The sequence below is a fragment of the Microcaecilia unicolor genome, chromosome 1, assembly GCF_901765095.1.
Source record: "Microcaecilia unicolor chromosome 1, aMicUni1.1, whole genome shotgun sequence".
Classification (NCBI taxonomy): Eukaryota; Metazoa; Chordata; class Amphibia; order Gymnophiona; family Siphonopidae; genus Microcaecilia; species Microcaecilia unicolor.
The window spans coordinates 506294042-506308620 of NC_044031.1; the positions used below are offsets into that span (position 1 = coordinate 506294042).

Genomic DNA, 14579 nt, shown 5'->3' on the forward strand with positions numbered 1-14579 from the left:
GACATCAACCACATTACAAGCTGCATTGGGACATGTCTAGTTCAGGGTTGGCAACATCACTGCTAGAGGGCCTCTCTCCCCCAATGAAATCCGACTTCTCTCATGCTCTTCTGCCCAGCTGCCCTTCACTCTTCTATACCAGTCCATGAGCTTTTTAAAAACTCTTGCTCTGAATTTCAAACAATGCAGTACCAGAAGGGTGCTAAGCTGCACCATTACATTTTCCTTTAACAGTACAATACTATTTCTGTCTGTCTCTCTCCCTCGTCCCCCCCCCCCCCCCCGGTTATTTCATAAATTTCCATGAACATAAATATGACAGCAAATAATGCACCAAGTTGAAAAATCCCAAATGGTAGCTAATGCAAATTAGAATTTTATTCAAACGTTTATCCAAAGGAAATTCTAATGCATTTGGTAATCATGTTACTTTAACAACATTGAAGCAGCCACTTCTGAGGCAGATGCCACACAGCTGTCTTGGCATAAGGACAACGCATGACATCTGCTGAAAAGGAAAGTGAGGAAGAAATTATAGTGTTATTAATACTCAATTACAGTTCTGTAAACTAAGGGACATGAAGGTAAAATTATTTCGTTAGTGTCATACGTCAACGACAGAGTGGGGGAGTCACAGGAGTTCTCAACCTTTTGCCCTTTGTGCTAACATATTTTTGCTCCCAAGCGGTTTTAAGAGGAGACCAATAGACTATATTGAAGTCTATATTTTTCATTTTTCTTGTTAATAGGAGGGAACAAGGATGGCAATTTCTTGGCACAAGTGTAATGACATCAAACCAAGATCAGCCGCTCTAAAATCTTAGCTTCCAACGAAAGTGGATATCAGCATTGGGAAAGAGAATTCCAAGGCCTGAGCGACTATTATCAGTTATTAGGTTTTTGTCTTCAATAAATTCCAAATCAAAGTAAGTCACCGCTAAGGCCAGAAACTGCTTTATCTCATTGACTGCAAAGAATCTGCCAGGGCATTTGCTAACTCCGGATCCAAATGGCATCAGATAGTACTTTAGCTTCTTTCCTCTCTTATAAAAGGTGGTTTTCTCCTTGCCATTTTCCACAAAACGATCAAACTTGAATTCCTGTAAAAAAAAAAAAAGAAAAAGAAAAATAGATAATAAGTATATGAGAGGTTTTCACCACAGGTAGACTGTCTCTCTCCCTATTCTAGATTACTAGTAAAAAAGGCCCGTTTCTGTAGGCAAGGAAACGGGCCTTAGGCAGGCAATTCCCCCCCCCCCCCCCGGTGCTACGGCCCCCTCGAACCTACCCCCTCCCGCGAACCTGTCGATCCCCCCCCCCCCGGAACGCCGAAAACTGCAGCCACCGCCGCCGCCGTTGTTGTTGTGCTACCTTCCCTTCCCTTCCCGTAGGTTGTTCAATCATCTTCTTAGAAAGTTTAACTCCGTGCGTCTGACGTCAGATGCACGGAGTTAAACTTTCTAAGAAGATGATTGAACAACCTACGGGAAGGGAAGGGAAGGTAGCACAACAACAGCGGCGGCAGTTTTCGGCGTTCCGGGGGGGGGGGGGATCGACAGGTTCGCGGGAGGGGGTGGGTTTCGAGGGGGCCATAGCGCGGGGGGGGGGGGGGGTGACAGCTGATTCCGAGGCAGTAGGAGGAGTAGGGAAACACTCCTCCCCTTGCCTTGGAATCAGCTGTGTTGACGTCAGTGATGTCCATGCGTGTCTGCCTCGCAGACCACTTGCAGCCAGGGAGCCACGGTCCCAAGCATAGAACGTTGGAGGTGAGAATTATTATATAGGATCTGGGCAAGTGAGAACCAGAACATTATGATGCTATATCCATTTATTCTAAAAGAATCAGTACTATGACTGAAAAAGTGACACAAATATCATCCTTCTCACATAACCAGATTTACAATTTACAGGTCTATATTCATACCCAGCAGCGAGAATCCAGTTAAGCAGTAGTGCTGAATATACCTGAAAAGCAGTCATCATAGATATTCAGTTACAAGTCTTGTAGCTAAATGGCTTGCTTTTTCTCAGGATAGCTATATAGATAATAGCTAAATATTAATGTTATCCCTTGGATTCTATATATGATGCCCAGATTTGCAAGCATAAATTTGGGCATGCCCCCAAGAGGTGCACATAAATAAATTCGCTAACAAGCTGTGCTATCAAGCAATTATTGAAGTTAATTCGCATCCATTAGAATTTGCATGCGCATCCTGGCTGTGAACTATTTTATAAGGCAGTGTACCTAACTCCCATAGCACGTATCTCAAAAGGGGGGGGGAGCATGGGCATTTCAGTGGCGTTCCAAAAAGTTATCTGTTAAGTTATAGAGCATTGGCTCAGCACGCCCAGCTTGGGTGCCAGTATTTATACTTGGTTTCAGCAGTCTGGCATCTAAAGTTTGGGCACAAAAATTAGCGCTAAATGTCATTCTATAAACGGCAAGTGTCCTTTATAGAAATGCGCTTAATGCCAATTTTTTCTGCTGATACAGAAGGCAAAGAAAGACTTTGAAAAGAAGATTGTGTTGGAGGCAAAAACAAATAGTAACAACTTTTTTTAGGTATATTAGAAGCAAGAAGCCGGTAAAAGAATCAGTTGGACTCCTAGCTGACCGAGGGATAAAAGGGGAACTCAGGGAAGATAAGGTAATAGTGGAGAGATTAAATGAATTCTTTGCTTCAGTTTTCACTAAGGAAGATGTGGGAGAGAGAACACTGCCTGAAATGGTATTCAGTATCAATGAGTCATAACAACATAAGAAAAGCCATACTGGATCAAACCAGTGACCAATCCATAAGTATGTAAGTACATAAGTGTTGCCATACTGGCAAAACCCAGCATCCTGTTTCCAACAGTAGCCAATCCAGGTTACATGTACTTGGCAAGATCCCAAAACAGCACATTTTAAGCTGCTTATTCTAGAAATAAGCAGTGGATATTCCCCAAGTCCATCTTAATAATGGCTTATGGACTTTTCTTTCAGGAAGCTATCCAAACCTTTTTTAACCCGCATGGTAAGAGTAAACAAGTCATTCACATCTACCCGTTCCACTCCGCTCATTATTCTATATACCGCCAAGCTGAAGAGCCCTAGCCGCCCTAGCTTTTCCTCAAGTCGTCCCATCCCCTTGATCATTTTCATCAGAGATGGGTTTGCTACTTTTTAAAAGTACTTAAGCAAAACGTAAAAGTACCGGCATCAAAAGTGGTGAAGTAAAATTAGAAAGTCTTATCCAAAAAATGTACTCAAGTAAAATTAGTAAAATACAAAACTACTTTTTTTTACTACAAAGTAAAAAGTATTCTTAACAAGATGGATCACAGAATCTTGTATGTTTACAAAGCAAACTTCCAGGGGGTCACACAAGGCCCTTCCTTGAAAAAAAACAAACAAACAAAAAAACCCAGAGCATTGCAGTGAGCAGAAGAACATTAATACACCTATTGGAAAACAAAACAAGTTAGATTAGTATAGATTAGCCCTACAAAGACACTTGATGCTAACAGAATATCCCACCTTTTTCACACATGTAGCTTCACATGAAGTAAAGAATAAGTAATCATAAACTAAAAATAGAAATATGCAGACACAAATTAAACTGAACCCCCAATAAGCCATACTCTGCATACAGTGTACCAAAATTAACAGAAACAGTGACACTTCCCTTTGTACCATGCAAAATAGAAAGGGAGCAGATGTAAATTTCAAAAATGTACAAATTCAATTGCTACATTAAAAAGTAACAAATAAAAAAAAACAGAAAATGAAGTGATGCCTTTCTATTAGACTAACATTCAATTTTTGACTATTTTTTGACTAGTTTTTGGTGGCCAAAACTTCCTCAAGTCAGGACAAGCACACTATTACAGCAATATACTATCCCAACCCGAAGAAGCAGGGTTTGGTCTCTGAAAGTTAGCAAAAAATGTATATAGTCTAATATAAAGGTGTCACTTCATTTTTTTTATTTTTCTTTTATTTATATTTATTAACGTTTAAAGTGAACTAACACTACTACCACATCCAAAAAATGTTCTTTTTTTCTATCTTTGCTGTCTTGGCCATTTAATTTTTCTAATTGTGTTGGTATAAGTCTCTGGTTACTGCTTTCCTGTCTTCTTTTAACTTTCTATCCAAGGGTCTCCTGTCCATGTGTCATTTTTTTCCATTCTTCTTCACATCTTCCACTACAACCAACTCCAACACGGACCTGTTCCAGCTCTGTGGGTGCTTGAGCACCCCCAATACTTTGTGTCCAAGGAGAGGTGATTTCTATTGGGTTTAGCATCCGCAATCAGTTTGAAAAGTTGATTCCAATACCCCCACCTATCCAGTCTTGCCCAATTTCTTTCACTCTCCCCAGCCCATAGCCTCTGTCTATTCCCCCCTTTATCCAGTATCGCTCCGTCTCTGTCACTCTCTCTCTCTCTCTCTCTCTCCCCCTCCCCTCCCCTCTCATCCAGCCTTGCCTTGTTCCTCTCTCTCCCTTTCCACCTATTCAGTCTTACCCAATTTCTCCCTCCCACAGCCCATAGCCTCTGTCCCTCCCCCTCCCCTTTTCATCCAGTATCACCCCATCTTTCTGTGTCCCTCTCTTTCTCCATGCCCATTAATCCATCAAGTCTTGCCTAATTTCTCTCTCTCTCCCTGGCAGAAACCCAAACAGCAGCAACATTCCATGCTACCAAACCCAGGGCAAGCAGTGGCTTCCCCCATGTCTATCTCAATAGCAAACTATGGATTTTTCCTCCAGGAACTTTTTAAAACCCATATATTTTGACCGCTGTTACCATATCCTCCTGCAGTAAGTCCAGAGCTTAACTTTTCTTTGTGTGAAAAAATATTTCCTGCTATTTGTTTTAAAAGTATTTCCATGTAATTTCATTGAGTGTTCCCTAGTCTTTTACTTTTTGAAAGAGTGAAAAATTGATTCACTTTTACCCATTCTATACCACTCAGGATTTTATAAGACCTCAATCATATCCCCCCTCAGCCATCTCTTTTCCAAGCTGAAGAGCCCCAACCTCTTTAGCCTTTCCTCATATGAGAGGAGTTCCATCCCCTTTATCATTTTGGTGGCTCTTCTTTGAACTTCTTCTAATTACACTATATCTTTTTAGAGATAAGGAGACCAGAATTGAGGTCTCCTTATCTCTAGGTGAGGTCGCACCATGAAGCAATACAAAGGCATTATAATATTATTGGTCTTATTTTGCACCCCTTTCCTAATAATTCCAAGCATCGTGTTGGCTTTTTTGGCCGCCACTGCACATTGGGCAGAAGATTTCAGCCTACTGTCAACAGTGGCATCTAGATCTTTTTCTTGAGTGTTGACTCCTAAGGTGGACCCCAGCATCAGGTAACTATGATTGAGATTATTCTTCCCAATGTGCATCACTTTGCATTTGTCCACATTAAATTTCATATGCCATTTGGATGCCCAGTCTTCCAGTTTCCTAAGGTCTTCTTGCAATTTTTTCACAATCCGCATGCACTGTTACAACTTTGGATAGTTTTGTGCCATCTGCGAATTTAATCACCTCACTCATGGTTCCATTTTCCAGATCATTTATACATATGTTAAATACCACCGGTCCCAGTACATATCCCTGCGGCACTCCACTATTCACCCTCCTCCATTGAGAAAAATGGCCATTTAACTCTACCCTCTGTTTTCTGTCCGATAAACAATTCCTAATCTATAGAAGGATATTCCCTCCTATCTCATGAGGATCTTTGTCAAAGCTGTCTGAAAATCTAGATACACTACATCAACCGGCTCATCTTTATCCACATGTTTATTTATGCCTTCAAAGAAATGAAGCAAATTGGTGAGAAGACTTCCATTGGCTGAATCCCTAACCCCTGCCAGCTGAAGTGTTTGTCCAGCGCTGGTCTCTGCCACATTGCCTGCCCTGCTTTTCCCCTCATGTTGTATGCATGCTCGTTTTAGTGAAACTGAGCATGTGTGAGTCTAGATGAGAAGCCGATTCATCATCCCTTGGACTCTGAATCTACGGGACCTCAAAGGGTGAGATTGCAGGATTTTCTTCCTATAGCAGGGTATATTAAGTCTTGGTTTGTCTGTAAAGGCCTGGTTTGTCCCAGGATTTGTGGTCAGTAGCCTAATTCTGCTGCTAAGTATTGGTAACCTTTTCTCAGGATAAATAATTGTTGTGTAATTACTCATTGTTATATATATTGGTGTAATAATCATTTTTTTGTAGTGCACAAGTATATTTTTGTAACCTGCCTTGCATTTTGCCATACTGTAATTTTATATTTATCATAAATTATAAACAGTGCACTCCATTTAAGTGCACGTTGGATAAGCGCATGCTCTGTTTAACTGCATGCCGTACTTTGGTCCAGTTTTTGGCGCCATAAATTTCTATGGGGACAAACTTTGGTTTAGCACACCACTGATAAGTGCAAGATTCGCTTATATGCATGGTTTAAGACCACTCCTCTGCAGGAGAGACTCCGCATAAGCGCGCGCACGAAATATGGAATCTGATTGGCGCCTGACAACCAATGAGATTTAAAATTTACCGCTTCTTTAACTGCCACAGGCAGAATAAGCGAAAGAATGTTGTTAGAGTGTACACTGGAGTCGTCGTCGTCGTTGCACAACTGTAAGACTTTAACACTGGCTGAACGAATAGAAGTTCTTAAAAAATTAGAAAACAAAGTCAAGCATCTATTGCTAAAGAATATGGTGTCAATCCCAGTCAAATTTCACGTATCTTGAAGCAGAAAGACCAGCTTCTGGAAGACTGGAAAAACAATACAATTCCACACCGGAAACGAAAACGGGTGGGAAAAGCTGAGGAGGTAGAAGATGCTCTTCTTCGGTGGTTTTCTCAAGTCAGGAGCAGACAGTTTCCTGTCAGTGGTCCACTGTTTATGGAGACAGCTAATCAGCTAGCTGAAAGTCTTGGACTAACTGAATTCAAAGCCACTGTTGGATGGTTGGAAAGATGGAAGGAGAGGAAGAACTAAATGTGCCTAAATGTGGTCCTTTACCCCCTAATTCTGTAAAAGTCACTAAAAATTGCATGTGCAAATTTGGGTGCACGACCAGCCTGTGTACACAATTTCCTTAAATAACAAGCTAACTAGCGCCAATAATTGGCTTTTTAACAACCAATTATTGGCATTAATTACATTTAATTGACATTTACACATAGCATCCACACCTAAATTTTACACGTGATTTGAAAAAGGGGGAACAGAAACGGGAGGGTCATGGGCAGAACGGGGGCATTCCTAAAATTAACGCAAGTTTTTGTAGAATAGCAGAGATATAAGCCATTTATACCAAATTTCAGTTAGTGCAAATAGCCGCACATAAAGTTAGGCATGATTTTCAGGCATAAGCGCTATTCTATAAACTGCACTAACTTTAAGGGTGGCTTACAGAACAGCGCTTTTTTTGGCGCCAATTTTTTAGTGCCATATATAGAATCTAGCCCTTAGTACATAAATGAAAGTATTCCACAAGCAAAGTGCGTAATTGTTTGACATGCCCATGCCCCCTGTGAACACTACCTTGCAGTTACATGGTATACGAGTTGCATGTTCACATTATAGAATATCACTGTGTATGTGCCAGGCACTTGCATGTGTGAATGTGACATTCACTCACATAAGTGCTAGTATTCTATAATCTTAGTGTGTAAATGGCACTTACATTTAGACACTAACCTCAGATTCTATATATGGTGCCCAGATTTATGCACACAAATTGAGAAATGAGCCCTTAACTATCAATAATTGGGTGCTAACAACCAATTACCGAAGTAAATTGGCACTGATTAAAATTTACAGGTACTATTCTATGAAAATCCTCGGTGTTACATTGGACCGCAACCTAACACTAGAGAGCCAAGTGACATCCACAACAAAGAAAATGTTCCACTCAATGTGGAAACTCAAACGCCTGAAACAATTCTTCCCGAGGGAAACATTTCGCAACCTGATACAATCAATGGTACTAAGCCATGTAGACTACTGCAATAGAATTTATGCAGGATGCAAAGAATAAACATTAAAGAAACTTCAGACCGCTCAAAACATGGCAGCTAGACTTATCTTCGGAAAAACGCGATTTGAAAGCGCAAAACTCCTCCACGAAAAAGTACACTGGCTCCCAATCAAAGAACACATTGCTTTCAAAATCTGTACTCTGGTTCACAAAATTAGCTACGGTGAAGCCCCGGGATACATGACAGACTTAATTGACCTACCAACTAGAAACACATCCGAATCAACACGAATGTACCTAAATCTGCACTACCCAAGCTGCAAAGGACTCAAATACAAATCAACTTACTCGTCCAGTTTCTCCTACATAAGCATACAACTGTGGAACTCATTACCAAAAGCCCTGAAAACTTCGTACGATCACCTAAACATAAGTACATAAGTAGTGCCATACTGGGAAAGACCAAAGGTCCATCTAGCCCAGCATCCTGTCACCGACAGTGGCCAATCCTGTTTAAAAAGGCATACCCTACCAATCCAACATAAATGCCCGATCCCTGCAACACAACAAAACTAAAGTACGTAATGGACATAACACAACTCTTCCGTTGTACGATTCCCTAATGTGGTTGTGCCACATGAACTTTATCTTACCACAACATCACTTTGTATTTGTTTACACCAGAGTCTCCACACGCCTCTCCGGTACTATGTAAGCCACATTGAGCCTGCAATTAGGTGGGAAAATGTGGGATACAAATGTAACAAATAAATAAATAAGGCACGGTGCCTAACTCTACTAGCGCATAAGTCAAGAGGGGGCGTGGCCATGGGTGAGTGTCGGGGCATTCTGATAAGTTGTGCATATAGTTATAGAATACTGCCTCAGCATACCTAACAGGCGCCAGCAGTTACACCAGGTTTCAGAAGGCGTAAATGCTGGTGTCTAAAGTTAGGCATGAGAGTTGGCAGTAAGCGCAGTTCTATAAAGGGCACATACCCTTTATAGAATCACGCTTAGCGCAAATTTTATCTGGTGCCAAATTTTGAGCGCCATTTATAGAATTCACTCCTAAGATGACAGAATTAGGGGATAGGGGCAGCTATTCTAATTGCATGAGTGACAGCATGTGGTAAGTACCATACGCTAATTGTAATGTGCGGCTTACATCCATTCTCCATCCATAAACCAACCCTTAATGTGGCATAGTGTGGGAATTTTAGAGTACTGGCCGTTCATAACACATGGTGGCTTTTACCATGGGTTCATTCTAACGGTTAGTACATACTAAATCCTGTACTGTTTAGTAGACTTTAGTAAACTGACCCCTTAATAAGCAAACAGAGAGACCGTACTTAAAGAAAAATATAAACAGGATGGAGTTGGTCCAGAAGGTGGCTACAAAATTGGTAAGTGGTCTCAGTCATAGAGTGGAGGAGTGGCCTAGTGGTTAGGGTGGTGGACTTTGGTCCTGGGGAACTGAGGAACTGAGTTTGATTCCCACTTCAGGCACAGGCAGCTCCTTGTGACTCTGGGCAAGTCACTTAACCCTCCATTGCCCCAGGTACAAATAAGTACCTGTATACAATATGTAAGCTGCATTGAGCCTGCCATGAGTGGGAAAGCGCGGGGTACAAATGTAACAAAGAAAACATAAAGGGACAGGCTTATAAACCTCAACATGTATATGCTAGAAGAGAGATGGGATATGATACAGACATTTAAATACCTCAGTGGCGTTAATGCACAGGAGGTGAGCCTTTTTCAAATGAAGGAAAACTCTGGAATAAAGGGAAATATGATGAAATTGAGGAAATAGGCTTAGGCGGAATCTAAGAAAACACTGTTTCACAGAAAGGGTGGTGGACGCGTGGAATGGCCTTCCGGTGGAGATTGTGGAGACGAGGACTGTGTCAGAATTTAAGAAAGAATGGGACAAACATGTGGGATCCCTTAGGAAAAGGAAGAGTTAGTGGTCACTAAGGATGGGCAGTCTGGATGGGCCATTTGGCCCTTATCTGCCGTCATGTTTCTAAGTTTCTATTCTGATAGGCATGAAATAACTACTTGCCCATCCTACTTCTGTCTTTTATGGTTTCTGAGCTAGTCTGCAGGTGTCTTTATCACTGAAAAGAGGAATTTCTCAAGCATAGCTGAAGGCAGCTTTAAATGCTCACTGGTTTAAAAAAACAAACAAACCTCTTCCACTTCATTATTATTATTTTTTATATTGCTATTTTAATAAACAATGGAAGCAAAGGAAAAGGAAATATATAATAAAAATACAGGAAATAAATTCCTAGTACACCCATAACCCCACATCATTAGGAGATTAAAGACAAAAAAAAAAAAAAGAAGGAAATAGCAGAGGAAACTTTGGAACACCAGTTCCACATCAGTCCTGAAGCATTACATTTAGAAGCAAAGCTAAATATTTTAGATAAATAAGGTGGTTGCATATCAGCCGCAAGTTGTTGTTGAATGTTAACATCAACCTTAACTTTTAGAAAAGTACACAGTGTCAGTTTACAATTTCATTCTACTGGATGCTTTACTCTAATCTTGATAAAGGAATGATTCTTTAGGGGTCCTTTTACCATGCAGCGCTAAAAAGTAGCCTGCGGTAATCCCAACGCAGGTCTTTCCTACGCGCTGAGGCCACTTTTAGTACTGCCAGTAAAGTGAAAGTACTTACCTGTAGCAAGTATTCTCCGAAGACAGCAAGCCTTATATTTTCAGAAATGGGTAATGTGAGTTCATGTTGCAAGTCTGGAGCTTGTAATAAGCTTAAAAATAGGTGTTTGAGCGCGATACGCACCTGTTCGCACATGCGCGAGTGTCTTCCCGCCTGCTGAGAGACCGCGGGTTCAACAGTACAATAGAAAGCATAATAAAGAAGAGACAACTCCAAGGGGAGGTGGCAGGGAATATGAGACTATAAGGTCTGCTGTCCTCGGAGAATACTTGCTACAGGTAGGTACCGTCACTTTCTCCAAGGAGAAACAGGCCTATAATTCTACAAATGGGAATCCTTAGCTACCAGGCTCACCAAAAAAAAAAACAACCAGTGGTAAACTGAACCTTGCAACGTCGAGGGCAAAAAAGTAATTAACCTGAAATTATACACAACTGTATGAGAATGCGGCCTGGAACAGAACAAAATAGGCCTAGAAGGGTGGAGTTGGACTCCAGACCCCAAACAAATTCTGCAGAACTGTCTGTCCAAACCGACTGTCGTGTCGGGTATCCTGCTCAAGGCAGTAATGAGATGTGAATGTGTGGACTGAAGACCACGTTACAGCCTTGCAAATTTCTTCAATGGAGACTGATCTCAACTGCACTGACATTGTGAGCTCTGACTCAGTCTGAGCATAAGTGAAAGAAAAGCAATCTGCTAGCCAGTTGGAAATGGTGCATTTCCCGATGGCGACCCTATCCTATTGGGATCAAAAGAAACAAAACGTTGGGTGGACTGTCTGTAGGGCCTAGTCCACTCCAAGTAAAAGGCCAATGTTCGCTTGCAGTCCAAGGTGTGCAGTGCGCTTTTGCCAGGATGGGCATGAGGTCCTAATCATTGTGTTAAAATAGCACACAATGCACTATTTTACTGCAGGTTAGTAAATAAGCTTCTTAACCCATATGCACTCTTGGAATAGGGAAATATTTTCTGTACTTGAATGTAACCCATCCACTCAATCCACCAATCCACTCAATTATGAACGCCTACCTTCTATAACTACCCTAACCACTCTCTCCCTTCTTCTTTTTTCCCTTCCGAATCGCCACACATTACTGACTGTATCTGATAACCTGCAATGACAATGTTAACAAATCTATGTAAGCCACATTGAGCCTGCAAATAGGTGGGGGAATGTGGGATATAAATGCAATAAATAAATAAATACACCCGTCTTGAGCAAATAATGAAAAGGCATTGTGAGCCCTCTAGGGATAGAGAAAATACCTGCATTTAGGACTACATTCTATATATCACACCTAAAAATTCAGCGCCGAAATGAAATTCGCCTAAGTACATTTCATAAAGTACACCTTAATTTAGACATACTTTTTAGAATAAGCCTACATTTCCACACAGTTTATAGAAACTGTCGAGTCCTGGTCTGCATGACTAGATTTAGTCGCAGGCAGTTATACCAAGTAAAACTTGGTGTAAATGCTGACGTCTAAATTATGCATGGACAGGGTGTTTTATAACGTGTACAGATTTTAGAAATACCCATGACCCACCCATTCCACGTCCAGGGCCACACCTCCTTTTCAACTATATGACTTAGAATTTACATGCTGAACATTATAGCATACGCTTATATAGTTCTGAATATAAATTCCAATTAATGCCAATCAGTGTCAATAATCGCTTGTTAAATTGGCAATTATCAGCACTGTGGCTTGTTAACTAATTACATTATGTGAATTGTTATGGAACACGCTTTGATTTCTGTGTGGAAGTTTTGGCACAATAGAATCTGGGGGGATAACGTGTACAGTGATGTACGTCTAGGAGTGCTATAGAAATGATTAGTAGTAGATTAATAAAAATATATACTTTTACCATTTGCACTTTATTATCAATATGTTTGATGGGCCATTTGAAAGAGAAAAACAGGTAGTCAAAGTTTGTCAAAGATGATACAACTAGAGGGACTTACAATCCCAGAAGAGGTACAAGAGAGAAGAAAACTTCCAAAGACAGGCTGCTAGATTCACATTGACTTTCTTTTCTAAATCATGCAGTTCTAGGGCATGACAGGTCTACAAAACAATTCCTTCCACTCTGTCTCTTTGTTTCCTCCCCAAAGTGTCTGCAAAAGAAAAGATGCCCTTGTTCACAGCAGTCTTTTGGTCTTAATATGCTGAAGATTGAGATTCACCATCTTTGTTTTTAGTGGTTGCAATGAAGTGTATGCAGAGAGAAATAGAGTGATGCTTCGTGATAGAATATTCTGCACACCCCTTCTCTCTCTATTTCACTATGTCATTATACTGCCAGAGTCTGCAGGCTCTGCCATTACTATCTCTGTCACAATGAAAAACTGTAGGCCTAACCTTTCCCATTCGCAAAGAAAAAAAAAGACATAGATATACTGTAATTTGTACTTGAGTCACTGGAGAATAAGAGGCTATTCTAGACAGCGTTATCATCTCAAGTTTGTTTTAGGTCAAACTGCTTTTCAGGATTTATGATTGAGAAATTTATAAGATGACAAAGTTAAAGTTCTCGGTTTAGGGCCTCTAATCTGAAAAGTGACACACCAGGATTTCTTGTACTGATTGCAACATGAATGCCAAGATAAAGTCGAGAATGATAAATTGTAAGAATCCTAAGCCAGATCTTGTCAAACCTGTCAGAGGACCCCACAGTCAATAGAGTTTCCAGGATACCCACAACGTTTATGCTTGAGTTAAATCTAGATGAATTAAAGAACCAGCATATGCAATCTTCTCTAATTCATATTCACTGTGGCTGTCCTGAAAACACAACTGGTTATTGGATTCCCAGGACATGTTCAATAAAGTCCAAGCCCTAAAAAAATACTTAAATCTCTTGTGAACACACTAGCTCACTCACTGTCAAGAATTTGTACCACTGAACATCTTCCCAAAATGCTAACATCAACATGAATGAGATTTGCATGCATGCAATGGTCAAACAAACTTTCTGCTTTCACCTGTTCCAAGCTGTGGGAATTAGTGATTCAGTGTCAACTCTACGATTGTAAATCTGGTAAAATGACACATTATGCATAATAAACATTTCATAGAAATGAATGGCAAAACTCTATAATCATATGTAATGCATATAAAAAAAAATGAAACAGTATTTTTCCATCACAGCCAATTTAATTATATACTCATAGAAAATAGAGGCAAAATTAGAGGCAGTGTTTGAAAAAAGGGGAAAAAAAGTGAAATAGAGAAGCTGGTACACTAGCAGGCTTATTTTCGAAAGAGAAGGACGCCCACCTTCTGACACAAATCGGGAGATGGGCGTCCTTCTCTCAGGGTCGCCCAAATCGGCATAATTGAAAGCCGATTTTGGGCGTCCTCAACTGCTTTCAGTCACAGGGACGACCAAAATTCACAGGGGCGTGTTGGCACCATACCGAAGGCGGGACTGGGGCGTGATTTAGAGATGGGTGTCCTTGTCCGATAATGCAAAAAAGAAGGGCGTCCCTGACGAGCATTTGGATGACTTTACTTGGTCCATTTTGTTTCACGAAAAAGCCTCGAAAAGGTGCCCGAACTGACCAGGTGACCACCGGAGGGAATCGGGGATGACCTCCCCTTACTCCTCTAGTGGTCACCAACCCCCTCCCACCCAAAAAAAAAAATTTAAAAATATTTTCCGCCAGCTTCTATGCCAGCCTCAAATGTCATACCCAGCTCCATGACACCAGTATGCAGGTCCCTGGAGCAGTTTTTAGTGGGTGCAGTGCACTTCAGGCAGGCGGACCCAGGCCCATCCCCCCCTTACCTGTTACACTTGTGGTGGTAAATGTTGAGCCCTACAAACCCCCCCCCCCCCCAAAACCCACTGTACCCACATGTAGCCCCTTCACCCCT

The 14579-nt window shown here is 41.1% G+C and overlaps 1 protein-coding gene across 1 annotated transcript in view; it reads right to left on the reverse strand.

Moving 5' to 3' along the window:
• Positions 1-353: 353 nt before the first annotated feature.
• Positions 354-14579, reverse strand: part of LOC115477907 (25-hydroxycholesterol 7-alpha-hydroxylase) — a 337896-nt gene continuing 323670 nt past the window's right edge. The window contains exon 6 of the mRNA XM_030215042.1: positions 354-1100. Coding sequence (XP_030070902.1) covers positions 813-1100 — 288 coding nt within the window. The 3' untranslated portion in view covers positions 354-812. The remainder of the gene's footprint in view (positions 1101-14579) is intronic.